At 39.5% G+C, this 16,580-nt stretch overlaps 1 protein-coding gene across 1 annotated transcript in view; it reads left to right on the top strand.

The window, feature by feature from the left end:
- PTPRR (protein tyrosine phosphatase receptor type R) overlaps window positions 1-16,580 on the top strand; it is a 69,030-nt gene that overhangs the window by 32,640 nt on the left and 19,810 nt on the right. Inside the window, exons 5-6 of the mRNA XM_066319171.1 lie at window positions 5,756-5,942; window positions 11,357-11,441. Of these exons, the coding sequence (XP_066175268.1) occupies window positions 5,756-5,942; window positions 11,357-11,441 (272 nt within the window). The remainder of the gene's footprint in view (window positions 1-5,755; window positions 5,943-11,356; window positions 11,442-16,580) is intronic.

Genomic DNA, 16,580 nt, shown 5'->3' with positions numbered 1-16,580 from the left:
ATTTTTGAAGAAATGTCTCAGTTGTTTATTAGATGATCCATATTACTATTTGCCCAAGGCAGGAAGAGAACAGCAATATCTTCAGTCATTTGAAAAGATTATTTTAACCTCTCTGTACTTCTGCTTTTCTACTTTTCCTTTTTTCAATGCTGACTTTTCTTGATGAACTCAGTTTCCTATTTTTATATCTTTTCTATTGGTGTAGAGGATTAAAAACAATACTAAATCCTTTTCTAATTCACTGTACTTTTCACACTTCACTGGAGCTTTACATATTACATTAGTTCCTCTACATGACCGTGTTTTCTCTTAGTTATTTTGCTAAAAGCAGAAAGAAAGCTGAGAACTGTGTTTTTTCCATAGTTCTTTTTTCCAAATATACTTTTCTTTTTCCTTTGAATTACTCTACTGAAACATAAAACTAGATATGCAGGAGAAGTCTGGCAGCAGTAAGGGAGTAAGTGGTGGAAAGCATGTGCCTAGTTGTGCTCTCCCAGTGCAGGTACAGCAGAGCAAACCCCACCTGCACTCAGTGCATTTGCTGATGAGATGGACCTGCAAGGTGAGAGACTCAGGACCCATGTCTAGGCCTAAACTGTGAGCACCAGAGAAACAAAAGGCACAGGGGAATTGTGGTGGTTTTCCCTTCAGTAACACCCAGGGTGAGTAGCCCTGTGGAATGTTCCCTGGCACAAGCCGTATCTGAGGACCCAAAACAAACTCTTTCCCCAGCAACTGCATCCAGTCTCACTCTTCATGCTAATTGATGGCTTTCTTCACCCACACACCTCACCCAGCTCAGCAAGAGGACGGAGGACCCGGCACGTAGTTCTGGGATCAGAGGGCAATGACTCCTAGAGGGCAGCAGCCATCCCTGCTGCTTCCAAAACCACTAGAGAGAGAATGAGAGGTGGAGACGAAGGAATCTGGGTGTTGCATTTTTCAGGAGTGCTGAATAAACATGGGAATATGTATTAAAAGTAATTATACAGCTCAAATAAACAACTTGGAAAACGTGTAGGACAATTGGATTTTTGTAATCAACATCTATGACTTGATTTTTGGGTCAGGGATGACCTGGAAATGACCTCACTAATGTTTAATAGGGTAACCTGGTAGCCCTCCAAGGTGGACAGGTGGAGCTTCCTTTTGAGAATTTTCAAACAAGTGTTGCTTTTTAAAATTTCTATTTTGTCATGCCTTGTAATAAAGTCTGCTTCTATAAATGTATCATTTAAAATACTCTGGTGAATTCTCATCAGTGGACTTGTTCCTATTATCCGACTGAAAAGAGACCTGTGAGTATGTAGTAAGACCCCCCTCTGGGATTCCAGACAATACACAGACACAAGTGGTTTCCTGATTGCACTTATTCACGTACTCAGTGATGAGGTGGCTGTCCCAGCTGGTGGAACTTCGGAAGAGTTAGTCTCCTGACAATTTTAATAATATGTTGTCACGAATGTTTATAATTCCTCAGATTCCTCACATGGTACTCTTCCCTACCAAGACACAACCTCGAGAGGATGCTGGGGTAGGTGTGTCATAATGAAATCTTCTCTTATTTGGCCCAGACTATTCACATGGGCAACATAAAGAATATAAAGTTGTTTAAAAGGGAAAAAAATCTTTGGCCAGGAGAAATAAGGGAAAACCCATTCCCTTATGTATGGGTCCCTTACTCTAATTTGAAGTGGAAAAATACCAGTTAGGAGATCCATCCATCCATCCATCCATTCATCCATATATATTTAAAATGTATCTCCAAGTAAAATGAGTCTGAATTGAAATGTCACTGGTCTGATTATGATTTACTTTGTGATTTAAAGTTTAATGTAGGTAAGTGCTAAATAGCAAAAGCCTTGTTGCCAGGCTTGTGCAGTCCCTCCTAGTAAGGTGGAAAAAGGTGAGCTCAATAGTTAACCACTTTCCATTCAGGTAGTAAAAGCGAAGAGAATTCTTGCTTTCTATTCTTCAACAGAGAGTGAAGAATTTAACTATTAGAGGAACACTGAGAATCCAAACAGTCTAGAGGAGGACCTGAGACTATAAGCATCTTCTATTAGAACATAGGAATGCATGATGGTTCAGGCCCTCCCTCATCTTTCAAGAAAATGCAAAATGCTCTGTTTTCAGCCTTGTTCCTCAGCATAAAGAATTCAATAAAGAAGTCTGTGTGATGAATGCTTATATTTGTTATAGCATTTCTATTGTGTGTAAACAGTATTTAATTAATTTTATTAATTGAAGAATATATCTTCAAAAGGCTTCTTTGAAATGTGCATATCTATGGAAGAATTGCGTCCAGAACTGTGATCTATTGTTTGTCCTCTTGTGAACTTCTAAGAAGATTGCTTTACATTCAGATTTTATTCAGTATGTACCTTTCAATGCATCAAATATGCACCCAAGGACTGGTTCTTTTTTCCAGAGTAAGTAAGATCCTCAAGACCAGTGTTCATCAATAATCCCCATAAATGGTAAAAGCTGTAAACTCACAGTTATAATTAGATCAGGTATAATTTTTGTTGTTAAAAAGGAAATCACCCTGTTGCCAAGACTGTCACTTACAACAATGTAAAAGCCAAAGAAAATATTAACATTTTCACTTTGTTACTGGACAATGGCAATACTTTTCCTCTATATTAGGAAATCCCAGTAGGCTCTCCCAGAAGTATGTCTGAATCTAAATTGCTACCCATTTCTCAACCAAAGGTAGCCTAAACAGATTTGGAGAGATTCATTGCACAGCTCTTCTGCAGATTTCTGGATGTTTTTCAAAAGATTGGATCTGCAATATATGCATTCAGAGCCACCTGTTTGAGGGACTGCCTTTTTCCAAGGAATAAATTGTTAGTCATGGTCAGAAGAGGTGCTTGTGTGGGAGAGGTTTTGTGACAGAGAGGATGTTTTCCTTGAGAAGTGGTGTGGAGCTGGGAACTGATTTTTCCCCACAGTCTGGGCACTCCCCAGGGAAATGGGATGGGCATATGAGCCAGCACACTCTTGCAGGGTCCAGCTGAGAGCAGCCATCATGGTGTGCCCACTTCCCAGACTATCACTGCTGGTACTGCTGACTGGGGCTTTGGTACCATGGCAGGCTGTGCGACAAGGCACGGAGCACTACTCGTCATCTGTGCATATACCACTTACCCATCATTTTTTGCTCAGGATGCTACTTCACTTCTACCTACCTTCTAGCATAATTAGCAGAATCATACCACACACACTTCCCTGTGCCAACAGAAATTGTCCCCATCTACCCCTGGAGGCAGCCAGATACCCACTTCTGACTCACTGTTACCATCTGCAGGCCTGAGCAGCAAAGTTCTTGCTGCCACCTCTCCATCACCTAAGCTGAAATAGTCTTGTGAACAAAATGATACAATGTGAGATTCACCTATTCCACCAGGTGGTTTTGTCTCTTGGACATTATTGATTTGTGCTTTGCTGAGTAACTGGAGTAATTTCTATTCCTGTAGACAGACATTATATAAATTGCTTAATTTAAAATAAAATTACTGAAGCATCTGCTGACGTGTATGAGGTTCAACGAGGTGAAGTGCCAGGTCGTGCCCTTGAGTCATAAAACCCCTGTGCAGCTCCACAGGCTGGGGCAAAGTGGCTATTAAGCTGCCCAGTGGAAAAGGATGTGGGGGTGCTGGTCAATGGGAGCTGAACATGATCCAACATGTGCCCAGCTGGCCAAGAAGGCCAATGGAATCCTGGTCTGTGTCAGGAATACTGTAGTCAGCAGTATCAGGGACTATCTCCCTTCACTCAGCACTGGTGAGGACACACTTTGAGTCTCGTGTCCAGTTTTGGGCCCCTCACTACAAGAAGGACATTGAGGTGCTGGAGCTTGTCCAGAGAAGGGCAATGGAGCTGAGGAATGAGCATAAGTCTTTTGAAAGGCTGATGAGGGAGCTGGGAATCTTTAGCCTGGGGTAAAGGAGACTCAGATGGGATCTTATTGCTCTTTACAACAACCTGAGAGGGGGTCAACCTCTTCTCCCAAGCCACCAGCAACAGACAAGGGCAAATGGCTTCAAGCAGCACCAGAGGAGATTCAGGGTGGAAGTTACGAAGAATTGTTTCACTGAAAGGGTTTTCAAGAATTGGAATGGGCTTTCCAGGGAGGAGTCACCATCCCTGTAAGTGTTCAAGTGCTTAATCAAAGGTTGAACTCATCCATCTTGGAGGTCTTTTCCAATCTTAATGATTCCGTGATTCTATAGAGAAAAGCATTCCCCCAACATTTGTAGCACTTGCCTCACAGATACTATCAGATGAAGTCTGTATTATATTTATAATAATATGTGGTATTACTGTAAAAGGGACAGATGTATCTTAAGGTCCAGTGTTCAGAGAGGTGTGCAGTCACACCCTCCCAGCAGTTCTTCTGCAGATGAGAAATGCACACAGCCAAGCAGAGTTTCAGCAGAAAAACTGGAATCCCTGGATAATAGATTATCCAGTAAATGGTTAATCATTGGCATATGGGATTTTACAAATGGGCAAGGTGTGGAGTTGTATACCAATCTGGCAGGATGACAATTAGGAGAGACTTGAGACAATCTTATGTTATGTTTGTGTATATCCAAGCTTTATAGAGTGATTAAGAGTTCAAAGAACTTACTTGTAAGTATACCCTAATGGAGAGACAATAATGTGCAGAGGTAGGAATCAGACTGGTGTTCTCATATCTCTATATATGCATAGCTGCTTGGTAAATGTTAACTGAGCTGGACATCTGTAGTCCAGCTCAACAAGCTGAATCTGTCAGCCTTATAGGACTGATTGCTGCTTAGTAAACAAAAACTTTGATAAATGCCTCTAAATTTGTGTTTAGTCATCACAATTTGCAGATCATGGATTTTTTGCCATCAATATGCATAAAGTTAAGGGTCAAGTAGATAATATTTGATTGATGGGTTGCAAATACAAAAAAAGGACCAGTTTTCTTAAATGATGTCTTGAGAATGCCCCAAAAAGAATAGGGCTCATACCAAGCCCCATACAGTGTGGTCTATTTTCATGGCTCAAAATTGTTACTGAATTCAACTTTATTTTCCTGTAGAAATGGAAATGTTATGAATTTTATAGTCCTGCAAGAGATGTTTGGCATTTCCAAATAGCCCCTTTTAAGTCTATGACCATTCCTTCTCCTCAGACATAGATAATTTACTGTGGTTTATTGCCTCTCCCTTTCCTTCTACCTAACATGAGACATTGTCTACTGTCTTGGTAGTCACAATGTTTACACTGCCTTTCACTTATTTCTGCTGGTTTTTATCAAATTTTCTCTCTCCATTATATATATTTAATTTCAGTAAATTCTTAAACATGCACCTGACATAACTGTGAATTTATTTCACATTGTTATGTGTATCAGTTAGAAATATATCCCCTGTGCTTTTTTCTGTGAAATATTTCTCCCTTACCAAGATACCACTTTTGCATTTGACATTCATTACAATAAAGTAGTGTATAGGGAGCTGTTACTGCTTCTAAGAATAATTCAAATAGTTGCCCCCAGCACACATTTTTGCAGCATTGCTTCTTAGATTGAAGATTGGTTTTCTGTTTGCTCAGTGGTACCAGTGAAACTAGTCTTTCAGTCTTTGCATGCCCAAATCCATCAGTGACTGTGGAGAAAGTCAGGGTGCATAAATAACTCAGGATCAGCTTCGTAAGTATGGGATTTACAGTAACACAGATCTTGTATAACCATTTGAATTATCTTCTAATGCAGACGAGGATCCAATGTCTCACTGACTTTGGATATGAGCAGCTTGGGAAGCGTTGAGCCTTTCGTCTCTGTGCCAACCCCACGAGAAAAAGTAGCGATGGAATACCTGCAGTCAGCTGGGCGCGTCATGACACGGCAGCAGCTTCGAGACGCAGTTGCATGTTCTCATTTGCTTCAAACAGAATTCATGGTGAGTAACAACATGCTTGAAATGAGGATTTTTGACATAAGTGGCACAACAGAAACTGTGTGGAAAAAATAATCAGGCAACACTTTCATGTCAAGGTACAAATCATTTCCAAGGGGCAGATTAGAAAGTTTAAAGTTTTCTGTTTGTGCACTAAAGACAGATAAGTCGATCAGTTATATCCCTGGATAATACAGATTCCTTTTGGTTTGAAGTCCCATCCTAGATGGGCTGAGTATTATAATAGAGCTACAGTGCACACAGTTAGAACTATAACACTGTAACAGTTTCAAAGAGATCATAAAGGCTATGATGAATACAAGTAATAATTAGAGATTTTGTTTACACCATGTAAGGACCATGTATGTTTGCAATTTGAGCACTAAATTTTTAGTCACCGTAAACTATTTTTTTGGAGCAGATAGGGACACCCACAGTCCCTGTCCAAAAGGGACTCTTTTCCCAAGGTCCAAATGTATTAAAAATACATTTAATGAGCATGCCATACAGCAGCCTAATATACTCAAGACAAAACCCCTGCAATGTTTTACAAGTGTATTTCTTAGTAAAAAGGGTAAGAATCTAAAATTAGGAAAATGGCCACGTGGGAAAAAGTCAGAGCAGAAAAAGTCAGGGAAAACACATTACAACACATTACTTTAAGAAGACCTGAAAAATTGTGGTATTGCAAAACACTCAAACGAAAGAAGCTGTCAGAAAAAAGGAGACGCTTTTTACAAGTGAAATAGAAAAGTGCATAAATTGATGCTACTTGAATGTGAAAGCTGAGTAAGGCAGCGCAAAAAAGCTTTTGAATTTAAAAAAATCATAACTTCATGTTTAAATATATCAAAAGCACAAAGCTTACCAAAGAATACAAAGATCAATTGATGATCAAAATGGTAGAAAAGTGACTTGGGGAATTTGAACCAGTAGGTGAGAAATTACTCCATTATTTGCATCTGCACTGATCCTAGAAGAACTTAGGAAATTTCCTACATCTGTGACAAGGATAGGTTCAAGGAGGTCACTAGAGGTTCTTTCTGATATTGAAGCATTAGTGGAAAGGATTCTATAACAAATCAATAAAATTAATGAAAGTAAGCTAGTAGTCACCCAGGAATCCTAAAGAAGTCCATATATGCACTTACTAATATATTAACTAGAGAGGTGTAATGTAGCAGTTGTGCTTCAGCAGCTGAGGAATCATAGGGCCAGAGGTAACAGTTTTTCAGAAGGGTTCCAGATTTGATCCAGAGAACTGTGTCTAGAAATCTGATATCTGAATCATAGAAACTGGAAGAAATTGAAATTAAATATGCTAGAGCACATGATCCCTTAGGTTTCATTTTGTTTCCAATCTGTGCATGTGAATCAATAGATGATGAGTGCCATCTTACGCTAAAAAGAGCTTTTCATTAGGAATAATTGCATCCTATGGAGCAGCCCTTTGACTTACCTTTAAAATCCAAGGTTTAGAGGAAAAGTCATTTGCTTAAGAAAAGTAAATCCTTTAGTTCTTCTACCAAAGCATGAACAGGCAGTGTATACAGAAAAATTACAATCATCCAAGATACTTTTATCACCAGTTATGCCATAAGTTCTCTGCCATTCTGCTGCTTAGGCAGGAAAGTCAGAAGAAATAACTTCATCAGGCTTAAGCCCCCATGTTAGGAGACAGTTTGTACAGAAAAATTGGCACCTCACAGAATCCTGTTTACCCAAATCATCTCACAGAGCAGTTGTGCACAGCTTTGGGGAGACAGAGTCACATTTTATTTGTCCCTCAGCAGGGCACAACATGGCTTTGGCCATTCAGTGTTTCCACAGAATTTTATTGAAAAGGTCATGACTTGTCTAATCTTTTTTTTTTTTTTTTTTTAAAAAAAAAAAAAAAAAAAAAAGGTGTTTTAAGATGAAGTTGTTGAACAGTATCTGTTTACTATGTTCCTTGCTACAAATAATAGCTCAAGTAGGAACCTGGGGCATGCAAAGAACACAGTATATAACCCTCAGCCCTTCTGCTCACACAGCTTATTTTAACTTGCTAAAGAAATACAGTAAGGCAGTCTCCTGGAATTATAAGCTCTCATAAAAAACTTCCAAATGTGAAAAAAGTGGAGGAATGTTCGAAGTTTTCAGTGATAATTAAAACATGAGTAGTTTCAGGTTATTTTTAGTTCTTCAATTTTTTTTCATTAACAGGTAAAGGGACATTACCTAATTAAAGGCTATATTTGGTTGGGAGAATATACGATTTGCAAGGAGGAAGAAACATAATTTGCCTGGCATATATGTTTCTTTTAGGAGCTTGAGTTGCTGCTGTTCGAAGGACAAAATATGTGAAGATGGTGACAGAGGATAAAATTCATTCCCAAAACACTCAAATGTCAAAAAATACAGTCCTGCATGGGAAAATGCCTAATCATTAAATCTATAAAATTAGGTCCTCATAGAAATGGAGGGATGAGTGTAATGACTACCTGCCTGAATTTTTCTAAATTTTCCCACATTTTCTTCAATGCTTTCAGAGATCCAAATCATACCTCTTCAAGTGTATGAACAGCATTTAGAACTTAATGTGATCCAGAATAGCTGCTATTGGAAGGTAACACTCAGAGAGGGAAACCAGCCCATGAACAATATGCATATGCATCTATAATTGCATGCAAGTGACTGAGCGAGGGAATGTGTGCACTTTATGCATTATTTCCATTTATTTAATTAAATATATTTGTTTAATCAAAAATTGTATATATATATTGCCTATGCAGCTACAGAGTTTGTATGTATATTTGTATACAGAGTTTGCACATTTTCCTGCTATTTGCAGTCTGCTGGGCTTATTTGCTCCCCTTTTAGCAGGAATGTTATCACCATATTATCCTGATCATTTTTTTTTTTCTGGAATAATCTCTTTTTTCTCACAGCCAGTTTCAGAATAAGTGACTTGTCCGTGGCTGTGATCCACAGTGTATTGTCAGATTTCTGTCTGTGCCCTTGGACTCACAAGTACTTACTACTGGGAGGAGACCACTGATTAGAAAGTGTTTACAGGATGTAAGTGATTAATGGTCCTGGTTGGCCCAAAGAAATGTGTTTCTGTTTTCAACTTGGTGGCTTTTTTGCATCTGTCAGTAACTTGCCAAATGATGAACAATTTAAAAACTTCAGCAAGGCATAGTAAGGGAGACAGCCAGGCATCTGGAAGACCCTCACTGACCACCATCAATTGGACAGGCAGAGGACTCTTCCTCATGCATCTTTTTCCAGTCTCTGTAGATGACAGACAGAGATCCCATTAAGCACAACCTCAGTGTGTCTTGCTGTCTCTCACTTGGTGCACAGTTTAGCATGGAAACCTTTCAGAGGCCATGTACTGGTGGTCTTTGTGTTAAGCCAGAACTGAGCTAGGGGAGCTCTAGGTCAGGCAGTTGGAGCGATTCAGAGCCCAAGGGCTGAGGGTAAGAGTCTCAGACAGTGGTCACCATTGGGAAGCGATAGAAATCAGAGGTGAGTATGAGGAGGGTACAGGAGCTCATTTCGTAGTTTTGTGGATAAGGAAGCAGCATTAGGTGCAGGACAAAGGTGAGGTGGTTTGACCTGGGGTAGTGGGGATGAGATTTATGCTAGAATGAAATCTTAGAAGTGAGAAGACCCTGAACTTAGGACAGCCATCACATGGATGGCATCACAGCTGTCTGAAATGGGATTGGGTGAAGTACCTGCAAGGAAAGTGTGTCTTAGCAGGAAATCTTTGGCTGGCCTGACACAGCAAGTCATTATTTTGAGGAGCCGGTTGAAGACAAGAAGAGATCAAGGAAGACACTGAATGAGGGAAAGGGGAAGAATAAAGAGGGTCCATGAAATGCATGGACACAAGGCAGAGAAGGTAGAAAAATTAAAATCAACACAGATGCAACCTCACATAGTAAGATGCTCAGAAGCCAAGTTGGGAAGTGGAGACAGATCACAGAATTTTAGTATGAAGCATCTAAATTTTACTTAACTTTGTCATCTCTTCAAGCAGTAAAGTGAGAGGGGTACGTTCCCTGCTTCATGAACCCATGTAAGAATCTGCTGTTGGGTGCATGCTTGACAAGCTGTTAGAGGCCTCATTCCCGTTCCTTTAAAAAAATAAAAACCCTGCAGAGGTCAGTCATGGCAGGACCAGAGCTTGTGTCTGAAGGACAGGGGCCATACATCTCTTCTGTACCAAAGTACTGGGCAGGCCTGCACCTCTGAGTAGAAACCATGTCATTTTGGAGGAAAATCCTTGAGTAAATTTTCCAGTGATGCCAGCCAACAGATGCTCATGTTCCTATGTGTCTCTAAGAGGCAACTACATAATATGCCACTGTCTCTTAGGCCAAATGTGCCAGGCTAGCATGATGTTTCCAAGTCTCTTGTTATGACTGTTCTTTTAAGAAGTATTAATTTACTGAAGATCAAACTCCCACTTACTCTAAGATAATTTAAATAATGGTGAACAAAAAAAAAATTAGCGTAAAAGTGAAGAGTTGAGTAAAATGAAGCATTTTTAATGTGATTTTGCCAGATAATTTCAGTTGGTAAAACATCCCCCACAATCATAAAAAAAATAACCCCTGCAAGTTTCATCCTGCCATTTTAAAAGGGTTGGTTTTATTCAACTCCAGAAACAAACTTTAGAATTGTTTCAGGACCTCAAAATCAAAATTATTCTTACTCTCCCTTAAACCAAGTTAAACATTTTGTTCAATGCAAATTTAGCAGATTTTTACTTTTCATGCTGACAAACAGTTTGAAACATAGTAATTTTCAATTTATTTTTGAAACGTAAAGGAAACTGCCACATTAGTTACTTGCACATCTGCAATGTAAATCAGTCACTAAAAGATGGAAATGAGAAGCAAAAGAAACTGCTTTAGATTTTTATTACTTTTGAGTCTGAATGCAAAAGACTAAGGCGCTTCATTCTACTATTTAAATGAAAGGCAAGTGAGGTCTTTGAATTTTATTAGGGAGTTAGCACAAATTTTTTACAATTTTTTTTAAGAAGTCTGCCATATATTAATATTCAGTTATTCTTCAAGTTCCTCCCCCAATTATGTAAAGTATTGTTCTTTTTTGCCACAGTATTTTACTTCTGAACTCCACTTTTCTGGAACTATAGTTCATTTTAACCTTGGTCCTAATCCCATAAAAACTTTATCTTTAATAATTCATCAGGAGTGTTCCTTGGAAGTCACCCCTTCAATATGCAATTCCCTGTGTTTACTAAAGGAAGGGTGTTGACGGGCTTGAGGTGGGAACCACTTTTTTCCTTAATAACTTTGATGTTAAGAGACAGTTGTGTAACAGCAGATGGCCTTCTGGTGATAATTTCCTGCATGGCTCCTTTGGAAACATCAGTCTGATTTAATTTATTTTTATAGGAAATACCAATGAATTTTGTGGATCCCAAAGAAATTGACATCCCGAGTCATGGAACTAAAAACCGCTATAAAACAATTTTGCCAAGTAAGTGAGCTAGCCCGTGATTTTCTACTATGACATTTAGTCCTGCTTTGAGAATGCACTTCTGTGAAAATCTAACTGTCTTTATATTTGCTTGATGTGTACCCATTCATACTTGTATTTATAATTCATGTAGAAAGACAACAGAAGCCCAGTGCTGTAGGACTGGCAAATGCAGAACTCTCACTGGATGCCTCAGTAGGCACAGGTTGGCAGCATCCCAGCCACGTACTGAAGGGCAAGCCTGGCTTATGCTGATTTGCTCTGAAAGGCAGCTCAGACAGATGGGGAGAGTGAGGTCTGCCATGCCTTGCAGTAGCTCCTCATCATAGCCCAAACCATCTTGCAGTCACTGAATTCCCTCTGGTTGGGTCAAGGTACTTGGGACTAAGAAAACCCAGACTACAAAAAGCAAGTGCAACCTATCTTGTCTTGTAATGGGCTTCTATCTTTAAAGGTCCTCTGGGGATTGCTTTTTCTCTTCTCATGCACTAAACTGTCTTTGTTTAGGAAATCTGTTTACATTCCTACAGTGTTCCTCTTCATTGCTCTTAACTTGTTACTGCCTTGCTATACTGCTTCTGTATTTTTATTGACCCAAATTCATATTCAATTGCTTTGTTATAATTGGAGGTGATTGAAAACTTTTCAGTGGAATAGTTTTCCTTCAAAATACACATTTTTCTGAAATGCAGCTAATTTCATAACATTTGTTGGTGGATAATGAGATATTCCATTTCTCTTTTATTAAAGATTTTGGTTTGTGTTCTGTTTCGAAATAGGTTTCAGTAGTTTTAACATTACAGTAAATACAGACATGGATAGTTGAGTTTTTATAATTTTTGACATCACCAAACTGAACAGTTCAGTGATTCAAAATATTACAGAACATTCCCACAGAAAAATGTAAATCCTTTGCTTAGGTTTGGAATGAAGAATACTTTTAAAAGGAAAGCATATCTTATCAACTAGAAATTTGCTTTCTAAACATCTCTAGAATATCCTTGTGGGCCTATGTTACATGTTAGTCATTCAAACTCACACAAATTATGAGGTTTCTCTCACCAAACCTGAAAATTTGTTCATATCGCACCAAGGCCTTGCAGTCAATGAAAACTGATGGCCTTCATCCTCTAGATTAATCTCAGATATGTAATATGTAGTTGGGAAAGAAGCTTGTGTGGGGTCCTTGCTTCTCTTCAGCCTCCAGTAAAATTTTCATTGTGTTCAAGATTAGTTTATTGCAACCATTAGCTGTGTGCATCTGAGTACAGTCAAGAAATATTGAAAGGAATCAAAGACAAAAGGTAACTGAATGCAAGTGATATACCAACAAGTAGACAATTCAGTCCACAGGATATACATGGAGGGTGAAATCCTGACCTCTTTGATGACAGCAGGACTTTTGCCATCAGCTGCAGTGGAGACAAGACATCACCAGCCCGCCTCTGCCTGACTGACAGATTTTTGGAAGGAGTTCTCCCTTCCCATAGCATCTCATGTCCTGGCTTTCCCAGCCACCATCAGGTTCACCTCCAGCAATGCCTTGCAAATGCAATGAGTCCAATTTCCCTGTAGCATGTGCTTTGAACTGGGACACAACAGCTGGGCTGGGCTCTATGCTGATGAGTTTTGAGAACCAGCTTGCCTGTGTGTCTTCACCTCCAGTTAGCTGGGATGTGCTGCTAGCTCCACAGGACATTTTCAATCCAAGTACACTGCTGGTGTGCACCACAGCTACCCACTGACAGCACTTTATAACTGTCCTTGACAGAAATGAGAACATTTGTTATGTGTTACCACCAGGTTTTTCCAAAGAAGATATTTTGAGGATTGTGGCACGTGCTTATAATAAATATTCACACACCCCACACGCACTCAGAGAGGGTTTGGAAATTATTTGAGTGATTAAATAGAACAGCTTTCCTGGTTTCCTGCTCAGATGATATCAACCCACTGCTTTGTACACCCACATCAGCTTTTCCATTCCCAGCACTGGGTGCGTCTCCTGAAACAGGGCACATGTGATGACAAGTGACGTCCTAAAAATGCCCAGTCCTGCCAGCTCCACCCTCTGTGCTGTGGTGGATAGTCTCATTTTCTAAGAGATAATTCCATGACAGGGTGCATGAGGGCAGGTTTATGTTAGCAAATACCACCTGGGGAAGACACATTCATGTGAAATACAGCTATTCTAAAATTATTCTATATGGAAAACTACAAAGTACAGGAGATGTTACATTTCTATGACAGATGTTTCAGTTGCAATATAACATAGCCAACACTCTTATGCAAACACCAGGCTGCTGCTTTAAGGTCTCTAAGTGTTATTTGCCTTACAATAATATTCAAATTCAACTACTGAGGGGCCAATGTGAGATCAGAGTCGAGTGGCTAAGCAGTTCCTTAAGATCAGTTTTTCTCCATCCTTCCTCCTTGCCTGTGAGCCCATCCATAGCTCCTGTTAAACCCTGCTCTGTATTTTTAGCTGCATCCCCTCTGCCACCCGTCTACAGTATTTCTCAGCCCTCAGAGCAGGTTTCCAATCCTGCATTCAGATTTCCCAGTCTCTCAGCACAGCCACATTCCAGAATGTGGGGCAGAACAGTAGGCCTGATGCTCATTCCTCATCCTCTTACTCCACATCTTCACCTTTGCCTGCTTGTCTCCTGCAACCCCCACTACATGTCCCTGCAGCAGGACCTCAGCTTCCGACTATCTTCTCCTTCTTCCACTATTTCTTCAGCCCTCTATCTTTCCTACTTCCTGTCTCACTTCTCCATCTCAAACCAGAAGCAGAATTCCTGGGATATTTCAGAGTACGTGTGGACTTTTGATTACAAAGGGGCAAGTGGTTTAATACTATTCTGTGACTATTTTTGTATGTGCAACACATCCATTAGTTTACCATTCCCTGTCCCTCTCTGAAGATTAACCTCAAGTCAAAAATCTGCATGAAAACACCCTGGGCAGAACAGCAGATTCACACTAACATGAAGATAGAAACCATTTAGGGGATCAGACCAAGAAGTCTGCAATCTGCTGCTTGAAATGCTTGTGCTAACACTGGCTCTGACACTCCACAAAAGACAAGGGGAAAGTTAAATCATATTATCAAAGCACTTCATTATGAAAGCATATCAATGGATGCTGGAAAACCATTCTCTTGATGCTGAAATTTTTGAGCTCCCTTCCACTCCCCAGTCTTGACTACAAACAATCATATTGTTTGCTCCAGTTCTGCTCCCTAATGAAAGCACCAATGGAATTCATGGAGTAAATGATCCTCCGGTATCCATGGCAGGAAGTTGTCCAGCACTATTGCCATATAACCCTGCTTGTTCCCTGCAGCAGACACTCTCATGGAGGCAAGTTACAGTCCGTTTAACATCCTCCTATTCCTCCAATGTTATAAATTCAGGACAATATAATTTTGTTTAAGGTGGGATTAGAAGAAGCATCTTCTACTCTACTGAGAGAACTATTCCAGACTTTCTAGATACATGGAAAAAAAAAACCAGCAGTAATTTTGCCTCAGTTAAAACTATAGAAGACATTTTTATTACTAATTATAAGTGCTTTGCAGCACCAGTTCATTTTAAGATGCTTTACAGACATTGATGAATTTAACCTTGCACTCAACATCTGTCTTTCTGTCACAGCTTCAGACTCCAAGACTTTGCCATCCTTAAGGATAAGATTATTACCTCCAAGGTGTTTGTCATTCAGGAGGAAGCTAATAATTTCCATTTGTGTCTGATTGACTAGTGGCTCTGGATCTTCTGCATTGCTCAGGTTTTCCTCATTTCAGAGCTCAGCAGTTCCCTATTTAATAACTGATCATGACTGTTAATTTATAAAAGATTCCTGTTCGGAAGCAGTGTTTGTTTCATTGATTGGAGTTGGAAGGAGGTCTTAGAAATCGTGAAGCTGATTTAGCTGCTCCCTAGTAACAGAGGGATTTATCTCAAGACATGGTAATTAAACTGGATGTTGAGTCTGCTTGATTGAGGTTTTTTAAGGTAGAGGTCAAGTGACACCAGAATCAGAGGCATTGTGTGAGCTAGAGGAAGTGGGTGTTTTTTCAAGGCCACGTAGCCTGAGGCATTTGTGGAAATGGCTAATAACCACTCTGTGCTGAAAAGAAATGAGAGGTTTCCTGTCCTCATTTTGTTAAGGGGAAAAAAAAGCTCTAAGTGAAAAAAGTTAGGAAAGCTAGTACAAAGGTATTTTAACACAAGTTAATTAGGGTTCACATAGTGCTATTAAAAACAGAAGATAAGACTTTGAAGTCATGAAGTTATTTGCATATTTTAAGAAACATACATTCAAAACATCATCCTGGGTTCTACAAAGGCTCCACTCCTGTCCAAGGTGCTCCTGTGACCTCCAGTGGGAAAAGGACATAAAGTATGTTTGGGATCATCCCTCCTCTTTTTTTTGATTTGCAAAGGTTTATCTTAGGAACAGGATGAAAAGTGAAAAAAGAAATCCAGAAGCAACTCTGAAAATACTAGGTCTTGCTGCAGCATATGTATATATATCAATTATATATATTTTTTGTAAACAGCAGGGCCACACACTAGACAGTGTTTTCTTATCTCTTTCCAGCTCAGTGCCTGCATATGTATCATTAAATGCATTGCCTAGATTGCACTCAGCAAAGGAGCTACCCAGAGACTATTTCCAAGCCAACAGATGTCTGTGTACTGTCAAAAAACCCCGTTGATTATTAAAATAAGTATTTAAGCAAATTTCCCAAAGAAAATATTTTATTCAGCATAGAAATATTTCTATATCATTTTGTTAGGGGTAGAATATTTTTTTCAGACAAAGTGTGAAGAAAGTCAAAGTCTGTCCCTAGAAAGCCGCAACATGGGCATCTTGCTCCCCTTCTGCTTCCCCCTTTCTGTTACATTGTATACTTGAGAATGTACTGCTTTAATTCCAAAAAAGTACAGCGGGAGAGGGATGGGGGAGGGGGTGTCATATCATGACAAATGAAGAAGCAAAACCTTCCTTTCCAGGAGGGATTTAATAAGCCCCAGCTCTTTACTCAATAAATCTGGCTCCCACTCCATTCTAGAGCATCCAAGACTAAAGAAAAGAAGAACATGAGAGAAAATTGTTCTTGTATTTTGG

This window comes from Sylvia atricapilla, chromosome 5, assembly GCF_009819655.1.
Source record: "Sylvia atricapilla isolate bSylAtr1 chromosome 5, bSylAtr1.pri, whole genome shotgun sequence".
Lineage (NCBI taxonomy): Eukaryota > Metazoa > Chordata > Aves > Passeriformes > Sylviidae > Sylvia > Sylvia atricapilla.
The sequence above is the reverse complement of the archived record's forward strand: the minus strand, read 5'-3'. Positions and strand labels throughout refer to the sequence as shown.